Source organism: Condylura cristata, unplaced genomic scaffold (assembly GCF_000260355.1).
Source record: "Condylura cristata isolate star-nosed mole 26May11 unplaced genomic scaffold, ConCri1.0 scaffold00028, whole genome shotgun sequence".
In the NCBI taxonomy this organism is placed as follows: Eukaryota; Metazoa; Chordata; class Mammalia; order Eulipotyphla; family Talpidae; genus Condylura; species Condylura cristata.
Window position 1 is genome coordinate 8,141,587 of NW_004567129.1, and position 14,721 is coordinate 8,156,307.

The window sequence follows — 14,721 nt, forward strand, 5'->3', positions numbered from 1 at the left end:
TAAGTGATGAAAACTGAATAGGTAGGCGCCTTCAGGTGAACCCCTTCCTCGACCATGGGGCTAATCCCCCATCCCCATGAAACTGATCGTGGGAGAGGAGACTGGTGATGGGGAGCTGAAATTACCCACTGGACGTACTAACCAAATCGCTCCGGGTGAAGGTAAGCGATAGTCACATTTTTCTTTCTTTCTTTCACAGAAAATACGAAGCTGGCATGCTCATCGCGTGAGACAGCTCGGCCCACAGACAGCCACAAAGCACAAGAACAAAACATACTCAGAGAAGAAACAACAATGGTGTTTTCCTGGCGTCGACAAGAAGCGCTTTATTTTTTTCTCTAGATTTCTTTTCTAAAAAAAAAAAAAAAATGCACACACACACAACAAAAAACCAAAACTGAAACAAACATTGAAAGAAACAATATAGACTTCAGGTGACAATACTCAAGCATGTTCTTTTATTAAGCTTAAGATGGGCGGATAAGAGGAAGGCTAAGCAGAACACTGAAGCGGGACTAAGAGGCCTTGACTAGTGTGGGGAAGCTTCTAGAAACTGTCTGAAGAACGAGAGAATGACTTTGCCCCTCCCTCCAAAGATCCTGCTTATTCTTAAGGACGCAGAGCTTCCTTTGCCACCTGTCAAGGTATCTAGGGAATGATTTGCAAAATGTGTTTGTTATAATCTCTAAAGAATTTTTTGTATAGCTTTGGCAAGGGAGCCCATGGACCCATGTGTTTGCGACCCACTACCTCTGTGCCACCCATTGCCAAGTGCCACCTCCAAGGTGTAGAATTCTCCCAGGGAGCTTTCCAGCCCACTCACACCTGGTGAGGATGAGTGAAACAGGGCTTTCTTAGATCCATGTAACCAAGAAGGATGAACACTTGATTTTTCTGTCCTAAATAGGAGAAAGCCAGCTCCTGGCTGCGGACAGGCTGTGGTGGTGGTGGGGTGGTAACCGAGTGGGATGGGGGACACCGGCTATCCTGAACGGGGACCGAGAACCATTTGTGCTTCTGCAGGGACACAAGAAATCCACAGGCCAAGTGAAAATTCACTGTCAACAGACCACCACTATGGAAGCAAAGGGATCCAAGCCTACATCGCCCCCAGCAAAGAGATTGTCCTGTCACACCTGCACTCTGCACTTCCCCTTGGTACCTAATATTTTTCACGCTATTGCAACTACTCTATTTCTTCTACTGTGGCGGATTGATGGGAGGGACACGGACCTCATGTCCCCGCCCAGGTTACAGGTCGGAAGGGGTCTAGGCTGGCAATTAAGCCCATGGGTGCATAGGGTTGGCGGTGGGGATGTGCCCATCTCTCTTCGCTGCGGCCACCCCTTAGGTGGTCTGGCTGTCTAATCGCTCCTGGACCAGCCTCTCGCTGAGCGCCCACAGGGCCCGCGCCGTGTCTTCGTTCTGGGCTTCGGCGGAAGGGTTGCAGCGGCAGCAGTTGTTGAAATACATGCCTCCCAGGCCCTCGAGTTCCGGAGCGGCAGCGCAGTAGACGGTGGTGGCGGCTCCCTGTTGCTGGAATCAGAAAAGAAAGCAGAGACCGTCAGGGGACTCTCTTCTGATAACTGGGGGTGCGCGCGCCTCTCCCCACCCAGCTCAGGGCTAGACCTCAGCACCTGGAAGGGGGCTAGGCCCAGAGCACCAGACTGTAAAAAGAACGCTGCAACCATTCTGGAACAATGAGTTCATAAACTCTGCTCATAAACCTGGTGTGACTCCTTACATCACAGAAAGGAAAAGGCCCCCAGAGTAAACGCACTTATCAATAAATCGCGGTAGATGTCGCTTCCCAGCAAGGAGAAAAAGATGGTAGCGTTTCAAACACACACACACACACACACACACACAACAACAACAACAACAAATACAACGAAAACCCTTGTCTTCTCAGTGCATCATGTAATTTGATACCAAAATGTTTCTAGAACTTTGTGTCTGAATTAAACTGACCATTCTGGTAATGACCTATCGGATAGAAAAGCCAGGTGCGACTGGTGGCGAGGTTTCCTTTGTGCCATGGCCACGGTGCTGCTGGGAGGACTCAGCACACACACACGCTGCCACTCACATGCCCCCTGTGGACACACGGCACAGTTGTGAATTCCCCCTGACCCTGCGGAAACCCTTATCCCGATTGTCATGTTTGTCCTGTATTTGTGACCGGGCTGTGGCGAAGCGGCCACATTTGCTCCCAGCTCGTTTCCAAAGGCGCGTTGCAGCCAGTGCAACGGATTCACCTTTGCAGGAACGGCTGGTGCTGGGGCCAGGGCTGTGTGCGAGGGAAACCCTATCATCTGCCTGATGCAGGCCAGTAGGGTTGCTGTAAAGACGGCCAGAACTCGCTCTGCTTTGCAAGCCATAATGAAAACTAATAGGCTGGTGGTCGTAGAGACACGGTAGGCGAGGCTCTAATTTAAAAGCAGTACCGTTGCCCCGCATCTCACGCTTATTTACGCGCATCACAGCCCTGGCAGCGGCAACTCATTACCCACTGATTGGGAGGGGCCGTGCAAGAGGCCGGGAAAGGAAGTCGGCCAAGATGGCGACGCAGGGTGCGGGCCCAGCTTGCTCCTGTGTCCCCCGCCTGTTTGGAGCAGAGCAAAGTCAACTCCTCCTGAAGGAAAGCGGAGACCCAGGGCGCACGAGGAGCCACGGTCCTGCGGAAAGGGGTAGGAAACGGTTTCAGTGAGCTGTGTTTAGAGAGGCCTTGGGGCAGTAGCACCCGCCAGAAGGACAAGCACAGGCCCCCTCTTCTCGCGGCTGTTGATTTATTGTCTCGGGGTGCAGTATCAGGGAGTCCCGAGAGTCCTGCACAAAGGGTGCCCAGAGTGGGCGCCCTGGACAGAGCGTGTGCTGCATGCGCGGGCGCACACGAGGATGCCAGGCCGGACTCTCGCGGCGCGGCTCACTATGGAGGAGCTGGAGCAGAGAAGAGGATACCCCTGGGAGGCCAGGCTGGGATCTTTGAAAAAGGGCCACAAACCGCCCTTGGGCTAAAACCAAAACAAAAGGATGTCTTGCTTAAACACCTGTGAATGATAGCCCAGATCCCCCAGACCGCAAGATAATAATGCAGGGCCTATGCCCCCATTTCCACTCCCGTCTGCACTCAGTGCTGCATCTAGTGGTCAAAACAGCCTGGATGGGGAGGCAGATGTGAGTGAGACTGAAAGAGACTGAGATGGAGGCTTGAAAGGGGGTGCCCTGTGGAGCCCCTCATCCGACAACGATGGGAAGAGCCAGGAGAGAAGGGAAGGGTGTTTGAGCAGGAAATGCATTTTCTTCCCCTCCCAAAGCCTGCCATTTTCTGACCCTACAGCCTTCACCACCACCACCCCCCAACATCCCCCCATACACACCTTTTCCCCAAGGTTTAGCTCACATGGCATCTAGAATCCGTAGGAACAGAGGTTCTTGTGAGAATCAGCGTCTAAGGTGTGTTCTACCTTGAGGAAAGTTCTGAGAAACAAACTCGGGCTTTGTTCATTTGTTTGCAGGAGTGTCCATGTTGGGGTTGGCAGTCATGTGTGAGTTTGTGCGAAACCCAAATGGCCAACTGTGGTCAGGTGAAAGGATGGGGGGACTAGTGTGGGGGTGCTGTGGCCAGAGACCTGGGTTCTGATGATAATCAGTGTAGGGGGCATTTCCCCTTAGTTCAGAATTTGAACCTCTGTCAGAACTTAAACCTAATTCAATAGCAGTTGGTCTGTTACCTCCTCAAACCCGTGGTACCTGCTCCCACAAACAGTTACTTTCCTGAACTCAGTTGCTGCTTTTGTCATTGACCTGCGTGGTTTCAAGTGTAATGGAAACACATTCACGGGAGTGTTATTCCTAACAACCCTGAGCTTAGCACCTACCCCCCCCCTCCCCCCGCATTTATCTAAAGAATTCTGAGTACTTTATCTGAGTCTTTTTCATGCCATGTGGGGAAGGGGAAGCAAAGGACCTCTTAATTAAGGCTGGAGCAACTGAGGTGCTCGTCCCGCTAACTCAAGTCAAACAGCATCTAGGCCTCACAACATGTCAAACAACATCTAAGGCCTCACAACATAGCAGAATTCAAGAGGTGATGTTCGGGACCATTTCCTGGCTATGTCTAGGATTTCCACTTAACTTAAAAAAAAACACACAAAAAACTGAATTAATGAATACATTTGTTTACAGCACTGTATGTGATTGAGAGGAACAAGTTCACACCCCCACCAAAGCACCCACTGTCCTCACCACGTCCTCTGGGCCTGTCTCCGTCCTACTCTCCGCCTCCATCTGTGGTAGCCTCAACTCTACAGTCAGATTTCTGGGGTTTGTTTTTGTTTGATCTTTTGTTTTTCTATATTCCACACGTGGTGAAGTCATCTGGTACGTCTTTCTCTTTCTGACTTGTATCACATAGCATAATCTCTACATTTCCATCCGTCTTACCTCAAGTGGCAAGAGTTCATCTTTGTTTGTTTGTTTGTTTGTTCCAGTAAGGCAGCCTTGGGTATATGCATTATGTATATGCATTTATCCCACATCATCTTATTGCACCCATCTGTCCTCAGGCTCTTAGTTTCTTTCCCGAAGTCAGTTACTGTAAGCAGTGTTGCAGTGAACGTGGAAACAGTGAACGTGTTTTTTATGGTCTTCAGGTAGAGACACTGAGGGTTTGAATTGCCAGGTCTTATGGTCCATTTTTCATATTTGTGAGAAGCCTCAATACTGTGTCCCACATGGGCAGACCCTTCTACATTCCCACTGATGGCATGAGGCATCAACACTTGTTTTTGGCCTTTTGATATGGGCCATTTTTTCTCCCCTTTCCAAATGATGTTTATTGAAGAAAAGTAGGTTTGCAGTATTGTATCTTCTCTGGGGGTTGTAGGTACAAACTTCTCCAAAATGTCTACTTCCACACCCTGCCTATCGCCCGGTACCTTGTTCTGTGGGCTTGCCACCTTTTCCCTCTGGGTGCTTCAATTTTTTTGGTCACTGGTGTTTGATGTTGACTGCCCCTTGTTACATTACTCCAGCTCCAATGTGTGAGACCATTCTATATTTGTCTTTCTTCTGATTTACTTAGTTTAGGATTAACCTGTCCAGCTCCATTCATGTTGTCCCAAACAGCAGGAGTGCATCCTCTTTATGCCTGAATAGTATTCCATGTAAATGTAGACGACATGTTTATGATTGGTTCCTCCATCCTTGGGCACTTGGGCTGTTTCCATATGGGCTAGTCTTTCAGTTGTGCAAGGATACCTCATCGTGGCTGTTACCGCTTTTGATGTGATAAGTGATGATGACTGTTACTTTCTTGTGCCTGTTGGTCATTTGTATGTCTTCTTTGGTTAAGTGTCTATTTTGCTCATCTGTCCATTTATTTACTTTTATTTGGTTGTTGCATTGTGTATGTTTTCTGTAGATATACTTTCCCCATTCAATAGGGTGTCTTTTCACTTTAATGATGGTAGGGTGTTTTTTTTGTTTGTTTTTTGTTTTTTGATTGTTTTTGCTGTGCAGAGCTTTTTAACTTTATGTGGCCCTACTTGTGTTTTGCTTTTATTTCCCTTGCTGTTAGAGTCAGCTCCCCAAAGATGTCATGGAAACCAGTGTAATGGAATGTTTTGCCTATTCTATGTATTTTACGCTTTCTGGTCTTACATCCAAATGTAATCTACTTGATTATTTTTTTTAATATGGTATGAAGTGATCATTCTTTTGCATGTAGGCGTCCAGTTTTCCTAGCAACATTTCTCAAAGAGATTTTCCTTTTGCCACTGTATACTCTTAGCCCCTTTGTCATAGTTGAACTGTCTATGTGAGTGTGGATTTATTTCTGGGCTCTGAATGCTATTCCATTGGTTTTTATTCTAATATCATATTATTTTAATCATTGTAGCTTTGCATTATAGTTTGAAATTTGGGAGTGTGATATCCATTTCTTTTTTCTTTTTTTTTTTTTCCTTTGGTCAAGATTTTTTTGGCTGTCGGGATCTTTTGCTGTTATATGTAAACTTCAGTGCTGTTTTTTCAATGTCCTTTGCAAGAATGTAGTTGAAACTTAATAGGAATTGCATTAAGTCTGTATATTGCCTATGGTAAGATGACTATTTTAACAATGGGCATTTTTCTAACCTTTGAGCAGAAAATGTCTTTCCATTTTTTTTTCTTTTTGCATTTTTGATTAACAATGCCTCATTTTTTTCATTGTACACATCTTTTGTTTCTGGTTTATTCCTAGGTTTTTCTTTTTGATGCAGTAGTAAAAATACTCTTCTCTTCTAGTTCATTCTTTGCATCTGGAGTACAGTCTGTTTTTGACTTGATTTTATAACCTGCCACTGGACTGTTGTTATTTTTCCTAATAGTATTTTAGTGGTGTTCTGAGTGTTTTCTAGGTGTGTTACATGGAAACAAAGACATTATACATTATTACATACATAGATAATTATACTTCTTTCCCAAGTTGGATACTTTTATGTCTTTCTGTTGCCTGATCACTGTGTTGAAAAATAGTGGGGAAAGTGATCTTTGAAGAGAAGTTTTTAGTTTTTTTTTGTTTTTTTTTTTTGTTTGTTTGTTTTTAAGATTTATTTATTTGTACATACAGAACTGGGGTACAGGCCAGAGGCTTGGAGGGTGAGAGGCTTCACCAGAGAGAGTGGGGAGCAGAACAGGCAGATCGACGAAGTACACTGCTGAGGGGAGCAGCGGGCGAGACAGGAGAGGTCTGCCGCGCCATGTGGTCTCCTCCGGGGCAGGCAGGATTTGAACTCATGCGGAAGTGGCTTCAGCTTCTCAGTGCAGTGCTTTAACCCGCTGCGCCACCAGGGAGGGCCAGTTTTTCGTTTTTTACCACCAAGTATGCTGCTAGCTACAGAGTTGTCATGGGTGACCCTCATTATGCTGAGGTAGGTTTATAGTACTTCATTTTTTCATTTTTTTTTATCATACATAGACATTGAGTCTTAAGAAATGTTTTACTGCATCTACTGAGATAATCCTATTGGTCTTACTTTTGTTGATATGGTGAATTATACTGATCAATTTTCAGATGTTGGAGCATTCCTGGGATAAATCCCACTCAGTCATGATATATAATCCTTTTCATGCTTTGTGGAAATCACTTTGCTAAGATTTTGTTGAAAATTACGCATCTGTGTTCAACAAGGCTATAGGTCTGTAGTTTCTTTTTTTATGATATCCTTATCTACTTTTGGTGTCAAAGTACTATTGGCCTCATAAAATGTATTTGGGGAATCTCCCTCTTCCTCAGCTTTTTGCAAGAGCTTGAAAGCATAGGTCCTAGTTAATCTTTGAAAGTTTGGTAAGACTCACTAGTGGAGTAGATCTTTGCCATCAGCTCCTGGGAGGTGAGAGAATCCACTCCTAAATCCAAGTTTGACTACCCCTAATGCATTTTTCTTCTTGGAATCTGAAAGCAATTGTGATTGACCTCATTTCATGTAAAACTACATTTAGGTACTATCCATTTTGGAAAGGTCCAGTCTTTTATCAAGAACTGGCTTTTGGTTCCTGTGACTCTAGGATTAGGGATGATACACAGCCTTAGTCCTGTCACATGTGGTAGCTCCATTCTGTGGAATCTTCCTGTGGAGGAACATGGGGCCACAGGGGTGGAGCAGAGACCAGCTGTTCTTGCTGCTCATCACATCAGCAGTCCCCACTGAGCACAGCCAGTCTTTCTGATTCACACTCTATCATGGCACTTGTCTCATGTTCCCCTCTAGTTGGATAACCAAGCAGTGACAGTGTCTTTGTCCCAAGATCACCACCCTTTTGGTTTCTCTGGGAACTCTCTTTTGGTACTAATGACTGTCTCTGAGTGAAATGTTTGTATGATAAGATGTGACCACAGTTGCATCACAAGCCCTAATTTTTGGCTCAGCAGCTTTACGGGTCTGCCTATCATCAGAACACTGAGTCATATTAGAGAAATTGCATTAAGTCAATAAGCCATATCTACTGATAACAAGATAAAAATTTTAAACTGAAATCAAAAGAAATCAACAACTTTGAAAAAGCCTTTTAATCACCGTCAAGTGGCTTTTGTGCCACTTTTGGGGGGCAGCAGTACATCACTTAGGGAAGATGGAAGAGCCATGTAAAGGAAATAATGTTAACAACTCCCTTTCAGAATAGCTAAGTGATGCCTTACTGGTTACCACCTGCTTACTGATCCATCATGATCAAATAATAGCAATACCTTGACATGTAAACACTGGCTGGAGCTGTGAGTTCCCCTAAACGATTTTTAAAGAACAATTTATCAGAAGGCATTAGGTTGTGTGCAGTCACTAGGCGTGGGTACTGGGGCGTCACGTCTCAGTGCCAGAGCAATGGCCATGAGCAAGGCGTGGGTGACACCAGGCTGCGGGTGTCTGGAATCTTTCGTCAGGCCTGCATGCCATTTCCGATCTAGTCAAACATTTGTGAGCTGTCAGAGGGGAAGCATGCCATCCGTCTTTGTGGTAGATGTGAAATGACCCAGGATTCTTGTTGGGGATTAAGTTAAGACTATCTGGGTAATAAGCGTGCATCATCATCTTTCAGAGGGCATTTGTTAGATTTCCGGCACAGTCCTCAACTGCAGAAAGGTGGGTTTTAGAAGGTAGCTGCTGTGCATTTTTGCTGGAGGCCCTGAAGTCTAACCCATCCTTCCACACCCCTCTGTTGGAGGAAAATGTCAAGTAGCTGCGTCTCACCACTGTTTTTTTTAGAACTGGCCGCCATCAATTTGTAACTGTCAGTGCAGAATACAAACGAATATTGACTCTTTAAAAAAGAAAACAGGTACAGAGGTTTCTGGTAAACAACACATGATAATGAAAATCAACATTACGTGTTGATATTGGTCCAGCATCAGTTATTTCCGTTTGAATAAGCACATGTCACACAATGTTTAGTTTCCAGCTTTCTCTGTTTTACATCGCCTGTTTACTGAAAAGAATAGATCCCTGTTTTAAGTGGACATGATGATGAGCCATAAAATAGACACTTTGCCGTGATTATTTGCTGTCAGTGATTTTGAGAGGAGTAGATGTCCTAAGGTTGCTTGCCAACTGGCACGCTGAGGGGGAAGGCCAGCAAACGCAGCTTGAGTCCATTTGTGTGGAAAGTAGAGCAAGTTAGGGCAGGTGTCTTGGACTTGAGGCTGGGCTTAGGGTCTCCAGGGCAGGGAGAACGACCCTTTCCGAAGTGGGCATCATTCCCAAACTGATTCCAGGAATGGAGTGGTGGGAATTGAGGTGGTGGGGAGGGAAGGCAGTCAGGCGGCCCTTCAAACACGCTAGGCATCTGCCATGCTCTGGAGGCTGCTGAGCATAGCAGGCACTTCTCGGATGCGGGAGCAGTGACCAGGGCAGCAGCTCTGAATTGCGCGGGTGAATCTGTCCCAGGGCCCTGGTGGAGAAGAGGGGCAGGCCCAGATACCAGGGATGCACCGCTGCGTCCACACACCCTCTGCTTACCTACAACTCCCCCAAGGATACTCGCTTGCCAGTTCTCCAAGGGTGTGCAACTCGGTGTTTGCACCTTGGTGCTGGGCTCCCTTCTGTTCCTCCAAAACAATCAGCAATTATGTCTGTGATGTTGACAAACAAGCAAGGGGACCTGTTCCCTACATCTGGCAACACCCCCTTAGAGGAGGACTGTACCACACACCCCACTCGTCACACTAACATAGCTGGTGCAGGAGGGAGTTCACGGATCCTCCCCATTGGGGTGACCACAGCCTAACAGTTACCCTCCCGTCCCATGTGATGCTCATATAACTGAACTGCCCATCAGGGTCCTGGCTGGCCAGCCATGACTTGCATCCCCGCATCATGCTTTCCTAGTGAGTGGTTGTTGACGGGAGCGTTTCAGGTGGCACCCATGGCTGGTTGTACCCAGCACTTACAGCTGGCTAGCTCTGCAGAGCTGCGATGCAACCCGGCCCTGCTTTACCAACCATGCCAGTTGGAGGTGGATCGGTCCACTCAGCATCTCTACAGAAGCTTCTTCCCAGACAGGCCACACTTGTGTTTGCTTATTGCTCCACTCCCTGTTACGCTGTTCCCCCTGGCTGAAAGTCCTTCCGAGAGCTTGCTGCCTTCTCACCAAGCCATACCTGGCCATGGCGGACGATCTGACAGGGCCGAGCGTTAAATGTGTGTGTCGTTATGCATTTGCTTCAGAAATGTTAAGAGATTTTCCCCTTGTTGACTTAGTCATTGAGCTAAATTGAAGTTATATCCACTCGGATTAGCAAAAATGAAGACTCAGCACCAGCTTAGAAGATCCAGTTGCAAACGACCCTTAACAAAAAGGTCACCTGATTACAAATGCCACCTCCAGGGGCCCCATTTGCACCACTAAGAAAGCTCCTCAAGGATCATAGGTTTTTCAAAGTGCGCACAGAGGCACATCGAAAACCAGTGGAACCTGAGCAACCCCACCTGCAAGTTCACAGACCTGCAAGAGGAGTCCAGCCTCCTGGACACTATACCTTCCACAGGACATCAAGTTTTCATAGAAAACTCTGATCTCTCCTCAATTCATTTCTAGCAAATTTATTCCTACATATTTCTAACTGTTGGTTCCGCTAAAGATTTTAAGTGATAAGGCTTAGGCATATGCAGAACTTGTGTAGGTATCAAATGCAGACTCTACAGAGCCTTTAGGGGTTTCGCTAACTCACAGGTGAGCTTGACCTGTCACACTGAGCTAGGAGTGAGGATCAGGGAAGAGGGGATATGTGCACACCTGTGAAGGAGGGTTGAAGACTACCGCTGTAGACCTCACTCAGATGCCTGACCACACAAATGGGGAGCATCCGTCTACCAACGGAGTCGATGAGGTGGTAGGATATTGGACTCTTGCCATAAGGAAACCGGCTTTTGTTGTTTTGTGTTGTTTGGTGTTTGCTAAAGGCAGGTTAGCATTCGGTCTCAAACAAGCAGATAGTAATATTTAGATTAAATTCACCTTCTCAGGCCTGTGACTGTTGTGAAACTCCAGACATGTTCTTCTGGGTGGGGGTGACCCCTAGCCAGGGAAGGAGAAGGGATGGCCAAGTCTAACTTAACTGGGCAATATCATCCATCCTTATGCACCTTCTTCCAGTTGTCTCTGCCAAAGATATTCTAGATCAGACCAGGCTCCAGCATTGCTTTCATTGAAAGTAACAGATGCCCTCTCTGGTGGTGTAGGGTTAAAGTATCAGTGCTATCAAAATATCTGCAGTCACTTCACCATGTTAGAAGTCCAATCCCATGTGGCACAGCAGACCTCTCCTGTCTCCCCGCTGCTCCCCTCAGCAGTATATTTCAGTATATCTGCCTGTTCTGCTCCCCACCCTGCCATTGGTGAATCCTCTTACCACCATCCCCGTAACACCTGTGGCCAACAGCCAAGTTCTTCTATGCACAAAGAAATGAAATCTATTTTTTTTTTTAAAGAAAAGAACAGAAGAATACACTTTTCACTGTGTCTTGTGTTCCCTGATGACCCCCCTCCTCAGGGTGTGACACTCAGTGCTGCCTGGAGTGCCCACTCTGATGGGGTACGGGTTCCCTTCGCATCGGAGGCTCGTTTGCAGGGGTGGAAGGCTGCGTTGGGGTGTCCATTGTTCCACAGTTAGTTCAAAATGGCTAAGCAGAGGGGTCACATACATGGGCTATTTTTGTATGTGACACACCCAATGGGCCGTTACTGAAATTTTCCAACCAGGCTTACTCGGTGCTGGGGCTGAAGGACGAGTGCGTGATTATACGAGATAAAACAAGTGCAGCACGTTAATTTGAAACATTTTACATTTTTATTCTACTTCTTTAACCTCTGTTATAGTTAGCTCTATAGACTGTATGTTAATGTATGCCTCTGTATTTGCCATGTATATTGAAATAAGCCTTGGAAATGATCACCAGGCAGAATTAGTGGGTTCAGTTCTAATGCAACAGTACAAAGAAAATGTTCCAGGTACAGGTGACACAGGCAATTTCCCCTTGGTTCTTCTGCACGAAATCACTTGCCAGAGCTGGCCTGCTTCCCACGTTAGTGCTTTTAGAAACGCGGAGCTATTTTCCTGCACAAGCAGGACTTCGAGGCAAACTCCAAACAAACGGTTTGTTTAGATTGGATGATGACAGTTCACTCACGCACATGTCACATATGCTACGACATGGATTGTGAAAGGCGTGGGGGTGAAGGGGGAGCCCCATGGGGCCTTCTGATGGGAGCAGGCCACCCCATGGTGAAAAGTGAACTCCCAGTTGAGAGCATGGATTGTGCAGGAGCTTCGATCGTGAAGGCAGGCCCCACGCTCAGCCTCACGGTCGCAAGTCGAGCATGTCTGATTAGGCTTGTGCATTTTGATAGAGAATCTCACTCCAACAGATCATTTCTCAGGCTCAAAGACGCTTGCCTTGTTAATATTTCATTTAGAACATACTGTGGAGAATGTCTCATTTATATGACTTCCATAATTAATGGTGATAGCTTAGACACTGCCTTTACACAGGGAAATCTCGGTGGTCAATGGGTAATGAGAAACAATAGATATTTCATTCACCAGCAGCTTGTTGCTAGTTAGTAGGGAATGATCCAGCGTGCTGTTGCTTTAATTGCCAGGGTAAATAATTCTGCCTCGGTGTTAGTGAACATTTTAAAGCACTTGATGCAAATAGACTAGAAACAAAACAAACAAACACAAAAATTACCTTGATTATGCAACACCATAGCATAGAAAGTTACAAAGGTATGTCTTTTTTTCTTTAAATTGCATTCTATCATGCAAATATTATCTAAATATGCATGTGCTGACTGTTCATCTATGTATTTTAGGAAATACAATTAGGCTGCCTTTCTCTTCTCCTATGTAGACTGTAAATAACTGTAGATCTAGCTCTTGTTTCCCTATGTAAATATATGTAAATACTAACAAGCTATGCATGCTGATATTCTAGGCAATTTCAGGTACTTTTATAATCTGAAGGCATGTACTTGAACTGGTTTGTTAAAAGGGGGGAAAAAACCCTCTCAAACTCTTTAAAGCTGAAATGAAATTAAAGTTTTCTTCCTACATTCTGTGGCTTCTTTTATTTACCTTTTCCTCTCCAGACAGATTCCCACACTCAGGGTCTCTCTCCTGGCAGGAAAGAGAGTGGACACATTCTGGGCCCAGCAACAAGGACTAATGAAATGCTGTGCCTTTACATGGATTTCCCAGAGAACTTCTAGAACCCTTAGAAGGACACGGTTGGGTTTTGCTGGCAAAAGAATCCAAGGTGAAAATATTTGTTTAGACACTTGACATCCCAAAGCCCAATGAGGAGGTACTGTCATATTTTAGTTGCAAAAACTGAATCATAGTGACATGAACATTTACCTACAGCAACAAACCATTGTTTCTAAAGCTGGCTCTTTCTAGTAAACCAAAGGGATAGTGAACTTTGACTGCAGTGGGCCAGAGTGTAAATATTTTGGACTCATTGGGCCATTAAGTCTAATATAGCTACTCAAACTCACTGATGGGGCACAGACAGCATTTACAGAAATGACTGTGGCTGCGTTCCAATAAAACTTTATTTGTAAACAATCGGACCGTGGGCTGGAGTTGACTTCTAGACCTCAGATGACTAACCTGTGCTCGGCCCTCAGTTGCTATTCAGCAGAGGGTCATGGTTTCTCTTTTGAGGGTTTTCTTGCCTGTGATGGACTGGGGAGATGATCTGATCCATTTAGAATGTCCCATCTTTTCCCAGCTGGTAGTGACATTTGTTGCAGGATGGAAATCTTGAGGGGAACAGAAAGGAAATCCGGAGAGCCTAGAAATCAAGCTGTCTGTCTCAGACTAATGTCATTGTCAGGTTTCAATTTAGTTATCGTTTGTTTTCATAAGTGGAGATGGAGGGGGAGAGTGCGGAAGACAAAGGTTTCAAAAAAACAGGAAGAGCGAGTGATTCTCTTCAGTGGGGAAAGGAGGCTATTACCTCAGGTATCTATGGAAACCAAGCAGCACGAAAACTTTTTAATGGTTGGAAAATAGTGTTTGTGTTTCAAGGTGTTTTTTCCCCAAGTATGATGCTGCAGTGTAAATGCATTAATTGACAGTTTCCTCTGGGACATTTTTATTGAAGTTTCCAAACTTAATTTGATGGCACAAGGAACTCTCTGGAGTCCTTGAAGACTGCTGCAGAGTTAGGTCGTCAGAAAAGAGGGGAGGACAGCCCTGGCAGCAGGCCCCATGCCTCATAGTGGGGACCTGGACCCCTTCCTCCCTCCGTGGGGAGTCCCAGTTAAAAAGCTCTCTTTTCCTTTTATTTAATTTGTATGTATTTACGTTCTTGTTCATTTTAAAACAAGGTTTATTCCCTCCAACTTGACCGCCCATCACCATAGTCCCCTATGTTCATCCCTCTCTTGTTCCAGTCCTCTGTTTTAAATTTTTTGTTGTGTTGCTTTGTGTTGTAATCACAATACACTTTTTCTTTCCCCTATGTCTTACTTGTTTCTCTTACATTCCTCCTATGAGCGAAACCATCAATATTGTTCTTTTTCCTTCCGACCTGTGTCACTGAGCACGAACCCTTCTAGCCCCATCCATGTTGCAGATGGTGTGAGTTTATCTTTTTGATTGCTGAGTAATATTTCATTGTGTATCAATCATCTAGTTTTGGGCATCTGGATTGTGTCCAGCTTTTACCTGCCGTAAAT

The 14,721-nt window shown here is 45.5% G+C and overlaps 1 protein-coding gene across 1 annotated transcript in view; it reads right to left on the reverse strand.

Annotated features, from left to right (window-relative positions):
• Window positions 1-203: 203 nt before the first annotated feature.
• Window positions 204-14,721, reverse strand: part of WWOX (WW domain containing oxidoreductase) — a 919,793-nt gene continuing 905,275 nt past the window's right edge. The window contains exon 9 of the mRNA XM_004690356.2: window positions 204-1,536. Coding sequence (XP_004690413.1) covers window positions 1,348-1,536 — 189 coding nt within the window. The 3' untranslated portion in view covers window positions 204-1,347. The remainder of the gene's footprint in view (window positions 1,537-14,721) is intronic.